Source organism: Mytilus californianus, unplaced genomic scaffold, assembly GCF_021869535.1.
Source record: "Mytilus californianus isolate M0D057914Y unplaced genomic scaffold, xbMytCali1.0.p SCAF_76, whole genome shotgun sequence".
Taxonomy (NCBI): Eukaryota; Metazoa; Mollusca; class Bivalvia; order Mytilida; family Mytilidae; genus Mytilus; species Mytilus californianus.
This window is the reverse complement of record NW_026262730.1, coordinates 620598-636931: the sequence shown is the minus strand read 5'-3', so window position 1 is coordinate 636931 and position 16334 is coordinate 620598. Positions and strand designations below refer to the sequence as shown.

The window sequence follows — 16334 nt, the reverse complement described above, 5'->3', positions numbered from 1 at the left end:
ACAATCTTTTTTCAATGAATTTAAGATATGACTATTATTCATTTTTACTAATTCAAGGTCTTAAAACAGTTTTAAGGAGTGAATTGTTCTTGACAGTATAAGCCATCATTGAAGCTTTTAAGTAACTATTCAAAAAGGGAAGTCGCAGATGTTGATAACTCATTGAAATTCCAAACATATGAAAGTTCCATGTAAAAGTTTGAATAAAATATGTTAAATCAATTTGTGTTGAGTTAAATGAATTATTGTTTACATTGGACTTCACGTCTATTATTGTTTTCTTTCAGAAGGAAGAGTAAATCCCCTACAATTAAAAATGAGTCTAAAAGTTCCGTTGACTCTAAAAAAAAACAGGTTACGGAATCTAGGACTGGTGATTATGATTACATTGCTTTGGAAGATGATGCTACTAAAAAACAAAGTGTTAATAATGGACTCGAGGTTGAAGATATTAAAGAGCATAATAAAGAATACTTGAAGAAACAAGAAGAAGAGGAACAGAAAAAGAACGAATCGTACGTACAAAATAAATCAACTATAAAACTATTGCAGCATGAACTGCTGACCTTTCCTTAGATTGTCAGTTCACTCCACAGTGGTTGATATGTTGGAATTGCCCAATGTATAATTTATCGTGTTCTGTTTTATGGACTGTTCTTTTTCATTTGTTTGAGAAATAATGTCTATTTAATCTCTGCAGACTTTTGTTGTTTGATTTCACATGTGGTATTTTCTGTCTCTTTTATTTTAGAACTCTACACATTTCAAAGCAACTTTCATACGACATTACTAGATGTTAGAGATTCACGTAAACGGTAATGTGACAATGTGTACACCAATACCATATACTATTAAATTCAAATTCTGTTGATGTAATGATTTTCAAGAAAACCGCAGTTTAAAGAGAACAAATGTATATTATTTGCCTCTTTTAAAGTATGTTCTATACATTCGTAGACTTTTTTCAGAAAAATTAATTGTTTTCTTTATTTTCTTTTAAACCTGGTGCCTTTTGTTAGCTATTATTCGTGTGTTTCTTTGTCCTATATGTTCTCCCATTTATTTGTATTATAATCCTGTCATGTAATGTTGTCATTTTAATGTTATATTTAACATTGCCATAAAAGCGGGAGGTTTGGCATGCCACAAAACCAGGTTCAACCCACCATTTTTTTCTAAAAATGTCCTGTACCAAGTCAGGAAAATGGCCATTGTTATATAATAGTTCGTTTCTGTGTGTGTTAAATTTTAATGTTGTGTTTTTGTTGTGTCGTTGTTCTCCTATTATATTTGATGCGTTTCCCTCAGTTTTAGTTTGTAACCCGGATTTGTTTTTATCTCTATCGATTTATGAGTTTCGAACAGCGGTATACTACTGTTGCCTTTATTTATGCAATTATAAATGCTACATATATCATTTTGTTCGATATTCAGATGAATTTCAACGAATTCTAAATGCATACAAAATGTCATCAAATCCAAAATATCAACCAATTACGTATTCTTTGTCTAAAATGAATCATATTTAAAATATGCATAATTCAGATCATTAACAATGACTTTAATTTGATATCTTTACACTTTTATGAAATGGTTTTAAAAGTCATTTGGAGAGAGTAAACAAAAGATAGAAAATACCAAGGGCGCATTTGAAAATTGTGTCTACACAATTTCCAAAATTAAAAAGGACGAGAGGACAAACCTCATTAACAAACAAATAAACTAAGCAACCCTACCAAAAATCGGAGATGAAAACAAGTGCTCTTGAAAAAAGGGAGTTCCTGCTCCACATGTGATACCCGTCGTGTTGTTGAAGCAAGTAAAAATCCTATAATAAGTTATTTGCGGTAATGTCACAATTGAATGAAAGAAAACGGGATTGTGTTAATGACACGTGGAACATACACTTGGTTATATGAGACACACTGATGTGACACAGGTATTACATAACGGTAAAACGATATGATGGTGTCCTTAAAACGTTCAAAGGGATCTTCAATTTTACCACTTGGAACCATTGATGCAATAGCTAGCTATTAATCAGTAACCGTCTGTCATTAAAGTCCACAATAGGAAAATTGAAATATTCACCTTTGTTATTAAGTGAATTTCTTAATCTACCCTCATTCTCAATTTCTAGATATATCCCATGATATTAAACGTACTCTAGCTTGCTACGCTTAATGGGTTTTGCTCATTGTTAAAAACCGTACCGGGACCTAAATTTTACGTCATTTGGTCTCTGATGGAAAGTTGTCTCATTGGCAATCATTCCACATTATCCTATTTGTATATTAACTGTTGTATTACTTGAATATATGTAATAAAAATATTACTATTGTAAGGACATCACATATATAGCAAAAAGTAAACAGTAATGCCAGCTTCTCATTTTTCTTGAAGTCTGCATCATAATGAAAATGTTTATGATGCTTCAACTTTCTGTTTAAGTATTCATACTATTCTCATCACGCAATAAGATTTATAAGTATTACCTAGAAATTATTTAAAATTTTCTATTGTTCAATATGTTCAAGATTTGGTAGCTATGTTCCCGCTAGTTTTCTGTCTGGTTTTATTGCTAACGTTATTGATACATTGCATATTACCAACGTCATAGAAGTGTACCTAACTAGCAATATCAAAATCAATTTTTCAATGCAAGCACACTTATCCCTGAAGTATTGCATTTTAAAGTTAAATATTGTTGGTGTCATTTTGGTTTTTAGTGACAGTTTGAACATTTACTGGCAATGATAACCCATAAACAAGGTAAATGCAGTATTTCCTAATAATATTTTTAGAAATACACCACCTCAACCCGCTGTATATGCTCAAGTGAACGAAGCAACAAAGTCAAGAAACAAGCAAAACACAGAAACTCGAGAGAGTTCTGATAAACAGGAAGAAGACGCGTATGCGGAAACACAGGACGGGATCTACGATAAAGCTGGAGACAGACGTCACAAAGAAAATGAGAATGTTGAGCATTTTGATTCATCTAATAATTCAAGGTTAGTGATGATTGGCAGAAATTTTTAAGCTCTATGTTTTATCGTTTTCTTATTTAAAAAAGGCGATACAAATATGCGGAGATATGGCACGATTGCCAATCAAACAACGATTTACAAAAGTTTGTTCAGTCTGTATTTGTTTGTTACAAAGCAACTATGAACTTCAAAATTAACATTGCAGATATACAAACTATATGCATAATACGCTGTGTTAAAAGATAAGAGAACTTCTGCGTTTACCGCGGAATAGAAAAATCCGCACTAGAGATCCATAGAAGATAAGAAAATCACAAATACTAACGGAAATCAGCAAACATTCAATATCAAACTTACCATTAGCTCCAATAGATAGTTAATCCTCGAAGAAACAGGAAGACAGGATATGGAAGGAGAAAAAAACCTTACGTGAAAATTTAAAAGAAATTTGACATTTAATAAACTCTTCGTAAATTTAACAATAGTAAAAAGTGATATTTTTTTAGGGTATTGTTATAATGTCTAATATAAAACAGAACATCTTCGAATGTGTTTACATTTTTACAATTATTCTTGTCAGACTGATAAACTTGTCATTTGCATATAATTTAGCAAACTTCATAAGTACCTCTCCCTTTCACAAAGTATATTATGATATAACGTATTTCCACAATAATGTTTGAAAAGAACACATCCTCCTAAAACTATATCATACTTTATTGCACCCTTCATACTAAAAATATTAAAGTCCGTGGATAATGATCTTCTAAATAATCGGTAATGAATCGTCGCAAACTGCTTTCGAACTGCTTGGAACTGTTTTGTCAAGTTTTCTTTTCAAAGGTTTTCTATCAGCGCAATACCATAACATTTTTTAGTGCAAATAAGGCGGCTAAAACTAGAGATGCAACAACATTGAATACTCTCTTTAATTAATGTGTTACACATTTATGAACACACATGTACATTTACCTTATTTTAAATTGTCTGAAAAAAAAACAAAGTGTCATTTGTTTGAAACAGTCGTTATATTTCCAAACATATACATTTAAAGTAAGATCTGATAATACCAATGGAATAAAAACGCTTATGCGAACACTATTTGTATGATAATGGGTAAAAAATCAGAATTCTTATCGTCAAAATCGAGAATGGGATCTGGAAGTGTAACTGTTAAGAATTTACATAATTTGATTTTCATTTATTCCGCCTTGTAACAAAACCAATCAGTGTGTTTTCTTTCGTCAAACATGACGACACTTTATTAAACAATTCATTGATAAAGAAATCTAATGTGGACTCTGTATTAAATCAGATATGAAATAAAGATTATACTTGCTGTCAATATGCATAAGCTCAGCTATCTTTCCCTTCTGCATGTATATGGTATATTTTTTAATTTATTTTGACGAATTTAATTTCTGTTTTTTCACAGCAAACAAAACAGCAATGGTGATAATAAGTTGTCAATTCAAACTAACAAGGTAGGATCTTATGCCAACCAAGCATTTGAGAAAGATGAAAATCGCAAAGTTGCCACCGTATCTCCGACAATTCGCTCTTCAAGTGGCTCTCAAAACGATGAACCGACAAATCTTAGTCGTAATAGCCAATCCAAAAAAGGGTTCGAAAATATAATAAGTACAGATCAAACCGGTACATCGGAAGAGGATTCGTTTCATCGAACCGCGTTGTAAATCGATTGTGGTTCCTTTTATATGAAACTCAACTATAAACAAAAGTTGTCTATAAGGATGTTAAAATGCAAATATGACTTATAGAATGTGTGGAATTCAAGTCAAGTAACTTTATTTATGATCTTTGTTTATTTGTGTCGTTGGGTTGTTGTCTGATTAACCATGTTAACTTTAACCCAGCAATCTCCTGTTATTCATATAAACTTCAGAATTTGGGACTTACAAAACGAAGGACAAGTGCCCATACCATACCAAGGTCACTTAATCACTTGAGTTTAGGCATTTTTCCCCTAAATTTAACAAGGCGAACAATGGAAAGAATACAATGTTTTATGTGTGTTCTTGTATTTCATTATATCGATATTCTAGTGTTTTAGATGACAGCTTCTGATAGATTACGATTATCATACTAGATATTTGTTGCATATTCAATATAACGAAAAATAATATGTTTTATAAATTAATGGCACAAAAATCACTACATGTACTTAACAAAGAGGATTTTATTCATCCCGAAGCCGCATTAACACATCTAATAAAGAGCAAACACTCATATCTCGCGTATCATTCAAAACAACACCTAGCAGATCCTGACATCAATCCTTAACTGGACATCAGTCTTGCTGCATCTGTAAATTAACAATCACAGCTGCTGGGTAATATCGACAAATTGTATACTGTGTTTTGCATTCATGAACTGCACGATATCTAAAGTCAAATACGAAACTAAACAGACAACCATATTTAGGTTAATGTTATATATTCATTAAGGAAATTATTATGAATAGGGCAAATTACTGAATATGACTGATCTACATACTGGTCGAAAGAAAGTGTTTTAAGAGTATATATAACATACTTTACCTTAATTTATTTCATGTTTGAAACAAAAGTTTCGATTTCTTCGATTCTTCCGATTAAAAGTTTAACCAGAAGCAATTATAGTTGATGAATGAAGTTTTGTAATATCTTTTATTTTCTATGCATTTTCAAACGATATAAATATCTAAATGATTTTGAAAGAAAAGTTTTTATTGTATGTATTTAGAGTTAATTTAACAGCATCTTGAATCTAAAATGTTTTGATACCGTAGATACAGATAGAAAAATGGTGAAATATGTAGCAATCTTGAAATTGCAATTTAAGAAAGCACACAAATAATATTGTTTATTAAGATATTTATTTTGCTGATGTAAAATTTATTTGGGGTCACCAGATTCATATCTACGTATTCTCGATTGTCAGTCTGATGAATATCTGATATGAAATAATGATATATATAGACAAATGATATCCAAATGTAATTCCCCTTGTATAGAATAAAAAAGGTTAAATCACGAAGAACTCCCGAATACAATTATTATTTACGAAATGTAGAGTTCCTAGATTCTGAATATATTTTTTTTTATTGTGATATCAATTGATTTGTTTTGCCTTTATTAAAGACAATATGTTATCATTTAAGATCTTGACCTATTTGATAAATTAGTATATATTTTTAGGTTCACTCTTGAACTCGTTTGTCATATAGGAGTTTTGTTTAAACAGTTTGTAGAACTGAGGGCGTCAGATATCTCTCATGCTAGTTCTGTATTTAATATTATCTGACATTTGTATATTTAGCTAAACGTTGATTTGTTCTATTCTTGTATATGAATTTTTGTATGTTTTTTTTCTAATTGCTTGGCCATAATTGCTGATGTTTATAAATATAATAATTTATATACCAGATGACAAAGAAGGAGTTAAAAGTGATAAGAGGACGGAAAAATACAATGAACCATGGCTTTCATCAAACACGACTTGCAAAAAAAAAGTATAAAGGGGCGTTTGTCTATAAATAGTTATGGATTTATTCTATTATAAGTATAGAGACATTGTACATGATTTGATGCTTATATCTGTATGCCCCACTTACGATAGTAGAGGGAAATTATGTTTTCTGGTCTGTGCGTTCGTTAGTTCGTCCGTCTGTCCCGCTTCAGGTTAAAATTTTTGGTCAAGGTAGTTTTTTGATGAAGTTGAAGTCCAATCAACTTGAAATTTAGTACACATGTTCCCTTATGTTCCCTATGATATATTCTTTCATATTTTAATGCCAAATAAGAGTTTTGATCCCAATTTCACGGTCCACTGAACATAAAAAATGATAGTGCGAGCGGGGCATCCGTGTACTATGGACACATTCTTGTTTTAACCTGTGTTCAAGTATTTTAACTACAATGCTATTCAGGAAAATATATGAAATCATATCTCAAAGCAAAATAATTTGTACAGAATGTTTATATCTTTTAAAATTAATTTTATTTTTTATATTAAGCAGTAATTTATATATATAAAAAAACTAACTTATTTTCTTTGTCGTTTAGTGAGAAGTATTTTGTAAACTCTTTTTCGTTTTCCGTTTTTGAAATGATTACAATTAGATACTTGACGAATTCCATCGAACCGGTGTTGTAAAGTCTTATACACAGATGTTGAAAGGAGGACGACTTAAAAAAGGGAAAACTCACTGATTACAATGAAGAGAACATAACATTAAAGTTGACTACCATGCCTGGAATGCCACAAGGTATAATACTATTGTGAGTCTAGCAACATTAGAATATATAAAGGTCATCTATTTTTGAAATGGTATTAAAAATCGTAATAAACCCAACAATAGTTTGCACTCAAGATAGCGGAAGAAATCGATTAATAATAGCTTGTAAAGACCAAATGTCGAAAGACCTCATTGAATTTCGAAGCCGATTTAAATCAAATGCGAATTTTAAAAATGAACTTCAATTAGAAGTGCAATGCGTAATACAGTATAGAAGGTTTGAGAGCCGATCGTAAGGAAACAGTTATTATAATCAGACGCTTCAGGCCACGAGTAACAATTTGTATTCGTCTGAAAATATCGTTCTAATTTCTAAACTGGTAACAGCGTTATGATGTATGAAGAGTGCGAACACTACAAGACTGTCGATGTATGAAATAATAACCAATCTAAAAAAAAATATTATATATATACCCTGTCTGTATTTTTGTGTGATTTTTTTTTTAAATTCTTTATTTTAAGAGGATTGCCAACAGCCAGAGCCTACGTGTGGGTCTCCTCAACATAGATATATACAGATTCACAATTAACAAAATTTTGTTTAGTTTACAAACATGTTTAACACAAGACGTTTTTCTTTGTATCGATCTGACGAGTTAAGCCTTTTTAAATTTGTTTTTATAGTTTGTTCTTATTTTGTGCTGTTACACCACTGTCCCAGGTTAGGGGAGGTTGAGCGCTCACAAACATGTTTAATCCCGCCACATTCTTTATGTACCTGTCCCAGGTCAGGAGCCTGTAGTTCAGTGGTTGTCGTTGGTTCATGTCTGTCATATTTGTTTTTCGTAAATTACTTTTACTTACTGCCCATTACGCCCATTGGCGTGTGGGGCAGCAACGAAGTTTCTCCACATCTGTCTGTTTTGTGCCATCTTCTTAAAGCTCCCCCAAGTATGTTGGAAATATGCCATCTCAGACTCAACTGTGCGCCGCCATGTTATCTTAGGTCGTCCTCTTCGTCTCTCTCCCTCTGGGGTCCAGAACATTGCTGCTTTTGTTAGTTCTTCAGTGCTCTTACGTAAAACATGACCAATCCATCTCCATCTTCTCCTGCTAATGAGTATGTTGATCTCTTCCTGTTTGCATTTATTGAGGAGGTCCTGGTTGGTGATTTTTTGTGGCCAAAATATCCTCAGGATTCTCCTCAGACGCTTGGTATGGAATGTAGAGTGCTTCTGTTGGTCTGCCTCTGTCATTCGCCAACATTCAGAACCATTCAACAGGATAGGTAGTATACAACTGTTGTATAGTTTTAGCTTTGTCCGGATGGTGTATTGACCAGATTTCCATACAGGCTGCAGATTATTAAAAGCAGCTCTAGCTTTTGACAGTCTTTGTTTGATGTCAGTGTTGGCTCCACCATCTGATCTTACAGTACTTCCTAGGTAAGTGAAGGTATCGGTCTGTGGTAATGGTTTCCCGTTTATTATAATTGGTGCTGGGTTGTTAATGTTTAAACTCATTACTTCAGTTTTCTTTGTGTTTATTATCAGACCTATCTGTCCTGCATACTTTTCTATTCGACTGGACTTTTCCTGGATATGTTGGTGAGTGTGCGATAGCATGGCAATATCGTCAGCAAAGTCCAAATCTTCAAGAATGGTGAAAGTTCCCCATCTTATGCCTCTTGGGATATCTGCAGTTGTTTGTCGCATCACCCAGTCAATGGCTATTATAAATAGTGTAGATGACATTACACATCATTGTCTTACTCCAGTTTTAATTGGGAAATAAAGTTGTTCACTTCCGACTGTACATTTGAAGTTTTCATAAAAAGCCTTGATTACATGGATCAGGTGTTGTGGGATGCCATAAAGTTGTATGATTTTCCAAAGGCTTCCCTATGAATGCTATCAAATGCTTTTTCGAAGTCGATGAAATTGATGTAGAGTTGCCGCTGCCATTCAGTGCATTGTTCAGTGATATTTCTCAGGATGAAAATCTGGTCAACGCAGCCTTTTCCCTTGCGGAATCCTGCTTGCTCCTTTCTTAATGAACTGTCGATTGATTCGGATATTCTTTTTATAATAATTTTGGCCAAGATCTTGCTAGGAATATATATAAGAGTGATTCCACGCCAGTTATTGCAGTCATTTAATGCACCCTTTTTAGGTATTCTGATGATAATACCTTTATCCCATTCTGTTGGTACTTTAACTTTTTTCCAGATGTAATGGAAAATTGGTTGGAGGGTATTGGCCGCTAAGATGGGATCAGTTTTGAACAGTTCTGCATTTAGATTATCTGAACCAGGAGCTTTTCCGTTCTTTAGAGTCTTGATTGCTGTTACAATTTTAGATATGGTGGGTGGTTCAATACTTATTTCCAGTTCAATGTTAGGCTCTGGAATAGTCGGTAGTTCTTTTGGAGATGGTCTGTTCAAAATTTCACTGAAGTGTTTTGCCCATCTTTTTTCTTGTTCATTTTCAGATGTTAGTAAATTACCCTGTTTGTCTTTCACTGGGATGTTAGGTGATGACTTGCCTTTTCCACAGATGATTTTGGTAATTTTGTAGAGGTTGCCTTGCTCTCTTTTATTAGCCGCTTCTTCTGCTTGATCTGCTAAATTATCCATAAATCTTCTCTTATCAGCTCTAACCAGGATTTTGACATTGCGATGTATGTCACTATAATCTTGTTGGTATTTGTCTTTCAATCTTGGTGATTTGGTGTCATTGACTTTCTTTTTAGCCTGCCTTCTGATGTTAATCTGGTTCCATGTTTCCGGTGTGATCCAATCTTTTTTTCTTTGTCTTTTGCTTATAGTGGATACATTCCTCGCTACATTTAGTGTATATATCTGATATCTCATTCCACTTCTCATCGAATGTTTCATTTTCATCTCTTACTGAGTTTTCCAATACATGGTATCCTTCCTTGATGAAACTTTCTTTCCAGTTGCCCTGAGCTTCAGTTGGATGAAAGCTGTTATCAGTTCGTGGTCAGATCCTACATCAGCTCCTCTCTTAACTTTCACATCTAATAATGATCTTCTCCATGTGCTGTTTATCATTAGATGATCAATCTGGTTTTTATCCCTAATGTTTGGGGAATACCATGTCAGTTTGTGGATGTCTCTGTATGGAAAAATGGAATCTCCTACTACTAAATTGTTTGTTGAGCAGAAATCGACAAGTCGTTCCCCATTCTCATTTATATTACCACAACCATGCGTTCCCATAACTCTTTCGTAGCCAGTGTTGTCCAAACCCACTTTTGCATTCATGTCTCCCATGATGATCTTCATGTCATGGTTTGGTGTTTTATCAATTTCATGTTGTAATTGTTCGTAAAATGCATCTTTGTTCTCTTCATCAACTTCATTCGTAGGAGCATAACATTGAAATAAAGGGATGTTAATCTGTTTTCCTTTGAATCTTGCCATAATAATTCGACTGCTTATAGGTTTCCATTCTAACAGTGTTCTTTCTATACCCTTTTTGATGATTATTGCCACTCCTTCGTGATGTTCGTTATCATCTCGCCCAGAGTATACTACAGTAGCTCCTGAAGTTTTTGTCATCCTGCCATATCCTGTCCATATACTTTCACTAACGCCTAAGATATGTAATTTGTACCGCTGCATTTCTTAGGTTATTTGAGCCAATTTTTCTGCTGCATACAATGTTCTGACGTTCCAAAAACCAATTCTGGTTTTAGGTTTTGCCATGTTAAGGGTCTCCGTTATCCTTTTTGTAGTTTCCTTTCGGCTTGCACTACCTACATTCATCCTTGCTCCACTGTTGGTGCGTTGGAGACTCTCTTCCACAGCTGTAGTGGGGGCCTTTTATAGCCGACTATACGGTATGGGTTTTTCTCATTGTTGAAGGTCGTACGGATGCCTATAATTGCTTACATCCACTTCATTTTGACTTTAGTGGATAGTTGTCTCATTGGCAATCATACCACAGCTCCTTATCTTTATATTATGTGTTTGATTTGTCATTACAAAAACTACTTTCATTTAATACTTTGAAGCATTTATTTTCGCAAAGATAGTTTCATACTACAAGACAAAGGTACACTGTAAGTGGCTATGGTCGGCGAAATACTCAGACTCCCAAATTTAAACAAGAAAAGGTAAAGTTACCCCCCACACGTTTGGTGACCTTTTTAGGAACTGACGACAAACGTTAGAAGTTAGAAAAGAGGATATTACCGACCAAGACGACTTGAAACTTGATTATTAAGGGGGAATAAATATGAAAAATAAGAAGATTTGGTATGATTGTCAATGAGACTGTTCTCTACCAGAGACCAATTGATGTAGAAATTAACTATTATATGTAACCATACGGCCTTCAACAACGAGCAAAACCCATTCCGTATGGCAAACTATAAAAAGGCATCTAAATGACAAAGTTAAAAGATTCAAACGAGAAAACTATTTGTAGATTTATGTACAAAACAATAAACGAAAAACAAATATGATGTGTAGTAACAAACGCCAACAACTGAATTAAAGGCTCCTGACTTGGAACAGGCACATAAAAATGAAGCGGAATTAAATATGTTTGCTGGCGTAAAACCCTCCCCTTTACCTGGGACAGTGGTGTACCAGTACAACATAAGAACAAACTATCAATTTTAGTTGAAAAGGGCTCATTAAATCAAAACAAAGCACACAAAGTACATATCTTAGAGAACTCGCAGTTAATGAAAGTTACATTTAGTTCAAAGCCAAAAACAACTAATAAAAAATCATGTATCTAAGACTAAAATATCAATCAGTACAACATCCAATGGGTTTAGTGTAAAGACGTCATTAACAGTCAGAAATAAACATGCCTTTTGTAATGCCAAAAAATGAGTATCGACAGATTGTAGGACCGTAAATGTACAGTGGTTGTTTTTTGTTTTTGTGTATCATATTTGTTTTTCGTTCATTATTTTAAACATAAATTAGGCCGTTAGTTTTCTCGTTTGAATTGTTTTACATTTTCATATCGGGCCTTTTATAGCTGACTATGCGGTATGGGTTTTGCTCATTGTTGAAGGCCGTACGGTGACCTATAGTTGTTACCTTCTCTGTCATTTGGTCTCTTGTGGAGAGTTGTCTCATTGGCAATTATACCACATCTTCTTATTTTTAAATGTGTGTACAAAAATAATATCTAGTTTGGTTTTAATATACTGATTACAAAATCAATATTTATACCGATAAAAAACAACCTTTAAAGATCTAATTACAGTACTAGTGTTGGATTTGTTACCTTTTAGAATAAGTGTTTTTGAAGGACCGATATTTTTTCCGAGATCGTATCTGAATTATGGGCTCGCTACACAACATTAAATAACGTTTTCTTTTGTGCTACAGGGGAGTTATATATGCGTAGACATATGAATATCGAAAATTTGTTCATGATTTATCAAATTTGATTATGATTTATATGCTTGACAATTCAGCTATTACGATTTCGAGACTTGCATTTCCATATTTTCGACATTCTATGAACGCTATTTGCCGGGTCCTCCATTATCGCTCGGTCGCGTCTCAGTAAGCGAAAATACTTTTGTTAAAGACTTATGTTTTCCTCTAGATGTTAGTCGTTGTGTAATTGTCTCACTGACGTATACCCAAAATCTCCTTCCATTCATTCTCACCTAGTCACATGTGTTAAGTGTAAAGTAGACGTAGTCACTCAATCCATTTCTTCATTTCTTCTGTCTTATATGGTTTAGAGTAAAACAAAAATGAGTGACGACTTACCACCTAAAAAGTAAATATCAAGCTTCTTCTATTGTCAAGTGTGAAACTGTTGCAATGCTGCTGTATAAATAAAGGCAACAGTAGTATACCGCTTTTCAAAAGTCATAAATCGATTGAGAGAAATCCGGGTTACAAACTAAAAGTGAGGGAAACACATCAACTATAAGAGGAAAACAACGGAACAACAGAAACAATGAAGTGCAACAAAAACAAACGCCAACATACATAGGAACGAACTATTTGATAACAACTGCCATATTCCTGACTTGGTACAGGACATTTTAAGAAAAAATGCGGGTTGAAATTATATGGATTTGGCTATTATTTGCTATGCATATTGCATACTGGGTATGTCGTTCCTCATTAGATTGTGATTGCCACTTATCAAATCCTTTTTGAAATTTCTTTCCTTTATTATAAATTATTGACTTTAAATGTGTTATCATGCTGTTTTTCATCTCTCCAGATGAGAAGATTTCCTCCACCAATGCAACTGGCAAGCATAAGAATAGCTTAGGTATCTGATAGTGGCGATAAATATCAACAAACCAAAAATATAATACTCATCTCGATTGTGGTAGGCCGTGGGTTCGATCACTTACCAAAACTTCCAAAGACGTGAAATTTTATATATGCTGTTTCTCTGCTCAACATGTAACATTACGCTTTAAGAACAAAACTGGTCAGCTCGGAGTCAGAATAATGAAAATTAGTTGGTTGACATGTTTTCCTCTGAACTTTTATTGTGTAAACTCAGAATCAGGATCAGCGTGTCAGTATAGTACAATGCAGAGTTCATTATCATCATTATTTCCTGTTTATCTCAAGCTTTCTGTTCATTGGTACAAACATTTTCCAGTGCAAAATATTACCATTGAATCGAATCCTCTCTAAAGTAATAAACATAAAAACAAAATTGATACAATGAGCATCAATACAATTTAAAATTTTTATTCATATAAACACAATTATACAGAACGTAATAAAAAGATGGAATGCATACCAAGTGAAATTAGAAACTGCAACTCTAAGACAAAAAGATAACACCATCAGAGCTCCAGATAAGAATTCACAAATTGGGGTTTTTACCGACCATTTTTTAATGTATCAATTCCAATTCACCCCTCAAGCAAATATCAAATTTGGTTTTTCACCACCAAGCTCCTTAATGTATTGGGTTTTTTTCATCAACACAATATTGAATATTTAGGCATGTTATAATCTCATTATATCAACCCCAGATGTGTTTCCATCTTAAATGTGTTTCTTTCTTTGTATATGTGCTTAGCTGTTTTATTTGGTTTATTCACTGACGAGCAATTGTACATTTAATTTGTGTCCAGTTTTAAACGTTCTGTCAGTTTTGTATTTCCTCAAAACTTATATAATCTGCAGCTGGTGTCACTAGTTGGACAGTAACTAGTTGCCTTTCTAGATCCCATATGATCACCCTACAGTTTATAGTTGGTGTAGGTGTGGCTAAGTGTTTAGATTTTTATGTAATATATGTGAAATTTAGGTGCTGTAAGAAAGTTTTGCCAGTCCTTTCACCTATTTGCCAGATCTACTTTTTAATAAAAATAAAAAGTAGTTCCCAGATTTAAGATATACCCCAAAACCTTGAGATTTATAGGGTGGTTTAATGATGGAGACCACATTCAACTTAAATTTACAAATAATTCTGCAACATCAAGTAAATAAATGACAATGTTATACTGCACTTGCCAACAAGACAACTATCTTAAGCATCCAGAACAATTAGACCAAAACAAAGAAAGTGTCAAGCTGCATAATTTGACGTAAAAAACGGATATGTGTATTCATTCATCAACTAAAATGAAAAAAATAATATATAAACTGTTTTTGTTTAATTCAATTTACATAAATCTGGGTTAAGTTGTCCCATATCAGAACTTTTGGTTTCGGATGCTTTCCAACTACATATCATGTCATAATTGATTTGGCCTTTCACTTTTTCCAACTGATTTCGTTTTTGGCGAAACCCCGTGTTTATCGTTCTATAGCAATGTTCTCATTAAGGTACGCAAACACGCCCGTGCGTTCAATGTACGCTTCATAAAAACACTAGCTGAGTCTTGTTATCATCATAACTTTCCCTCAGCTATCAAAAAGAAGCCGAAAACATGCTTCTATTCAATATTTGTATCGGACATTTACTTTCGTTTTAATTCATTGTGTGTTATGATAAATCTCGAGCAATTCGAAAAAATATGACAGCATGTCACACGCTAATTGGATAAACGCCGAGAAGATCGAAATGTTTTCATAAACACGTGTACCTTTTGAGCAACGGAAAATTCGAACTGGGACCCATTACAGCTACTTGATGCAGGGCTCTATTTTAAGAACGAAAGGACATTTCCAATTATAAATATTATAAAAATAGATTTACGCGACGACTGTAATCAGATAAGGGTAAATAACGCAAACGATAGCGAATAAAAGCGTTAAGAACTCATGGTTTTGGCATATAATTGGGTTTTCCTTTGAATTAATTGGGTTATTGAACCCTGCAATGGGCAATTGCATTGGGTTTTTTAAATTATTTGTATTGCGTGATCACGCAAATACGCAGCTTATCTGGAGCTCTGCACCATGCCAAACAAACATTTTTGAAAGGAAAAAAAACGTCATCATACCAACACAGAAAACTGGGTATGAACTTATCTATGGAATCTTAATTAATTTAGATTTGAAATATGCATAGATGATTTACGAAATGTAATGAATAGCAAACAGTGCGAACAATATTCGCAAAAAATGAAAACAACACTTAATACATTTCATGCGGTCAAAGCGCTTTTCTGAATTTACCTTCATCATGACCACTGAAAGCAAAATATTTGAAATCCAAAGATGTATAAGAATGAAAAAGTTGAAGAGTTACAGCCGGATAGCAAATCTCATAATGGCGTCGATTTAATTATTCTGGTCACGTAATTTTCAGTTCAAAAAATGGCATTTTTTAGCAACGGCAATGACGCCACGAAATCGACGGCGTAAAACTATTTTATGTATTTATCATGCTAAACCAAATATATCATTAGATACGGCAAGTTTCAAACTTTAACTACGTTATTCTTTTAAGAATGAAAAAATAGAATTTCCTTGATATTTTGATTGGGAAAGATAAAAAAACTTGCCGCGGCCGTGAGACTTCTCAGTAAATAAATGTAAATTGAAATGACACACGTAATGGTAACGTATTTTCCTTTAGAGGGATAATACATCATGATATTTATGAACATGAAATGCCTATTGTTACCAAAACTCCCCAGGTAAACCGGCGGTGTGTCAATTCAACAGGTCCAAA

General features: G+C 33.5%; 1 protein-coding gene across 3 annotated transcripts in view; it reads left to right on the top strand.

Annotated features, from left to right (window-relative positions):
* The window catches only part of LOC127710401 (uncharacterized), a 175577-nt gene that overhangs the window by 14541 nt on the left and 144702 nt on the right, over window positions 1-16334 (top strand). For 2 of the 3 annotated variants that reach the window (XM_052216228.1, XM_052216230.1), the window contains 3 exons: window positions 288-515; window positions 2805-3014; window positions 4426-7040. In XM_052216228.1, coding sequence (XP_052072188.1) covers window positions 288-515; window positions 2805-3014; window positions 4426-4687 — 700 coding nt within the window. In that variant the 3' untranslated portion in view covers window positions 4688-7040. Of the gene's footprint in view, window positions 1-287; window positions 516-2804; window positions 3015-4425; window positions 7041-16334 lie in introns of those variants that run through there. The other variant, XM_052216229.1, reaches the window with a different exon arrangement.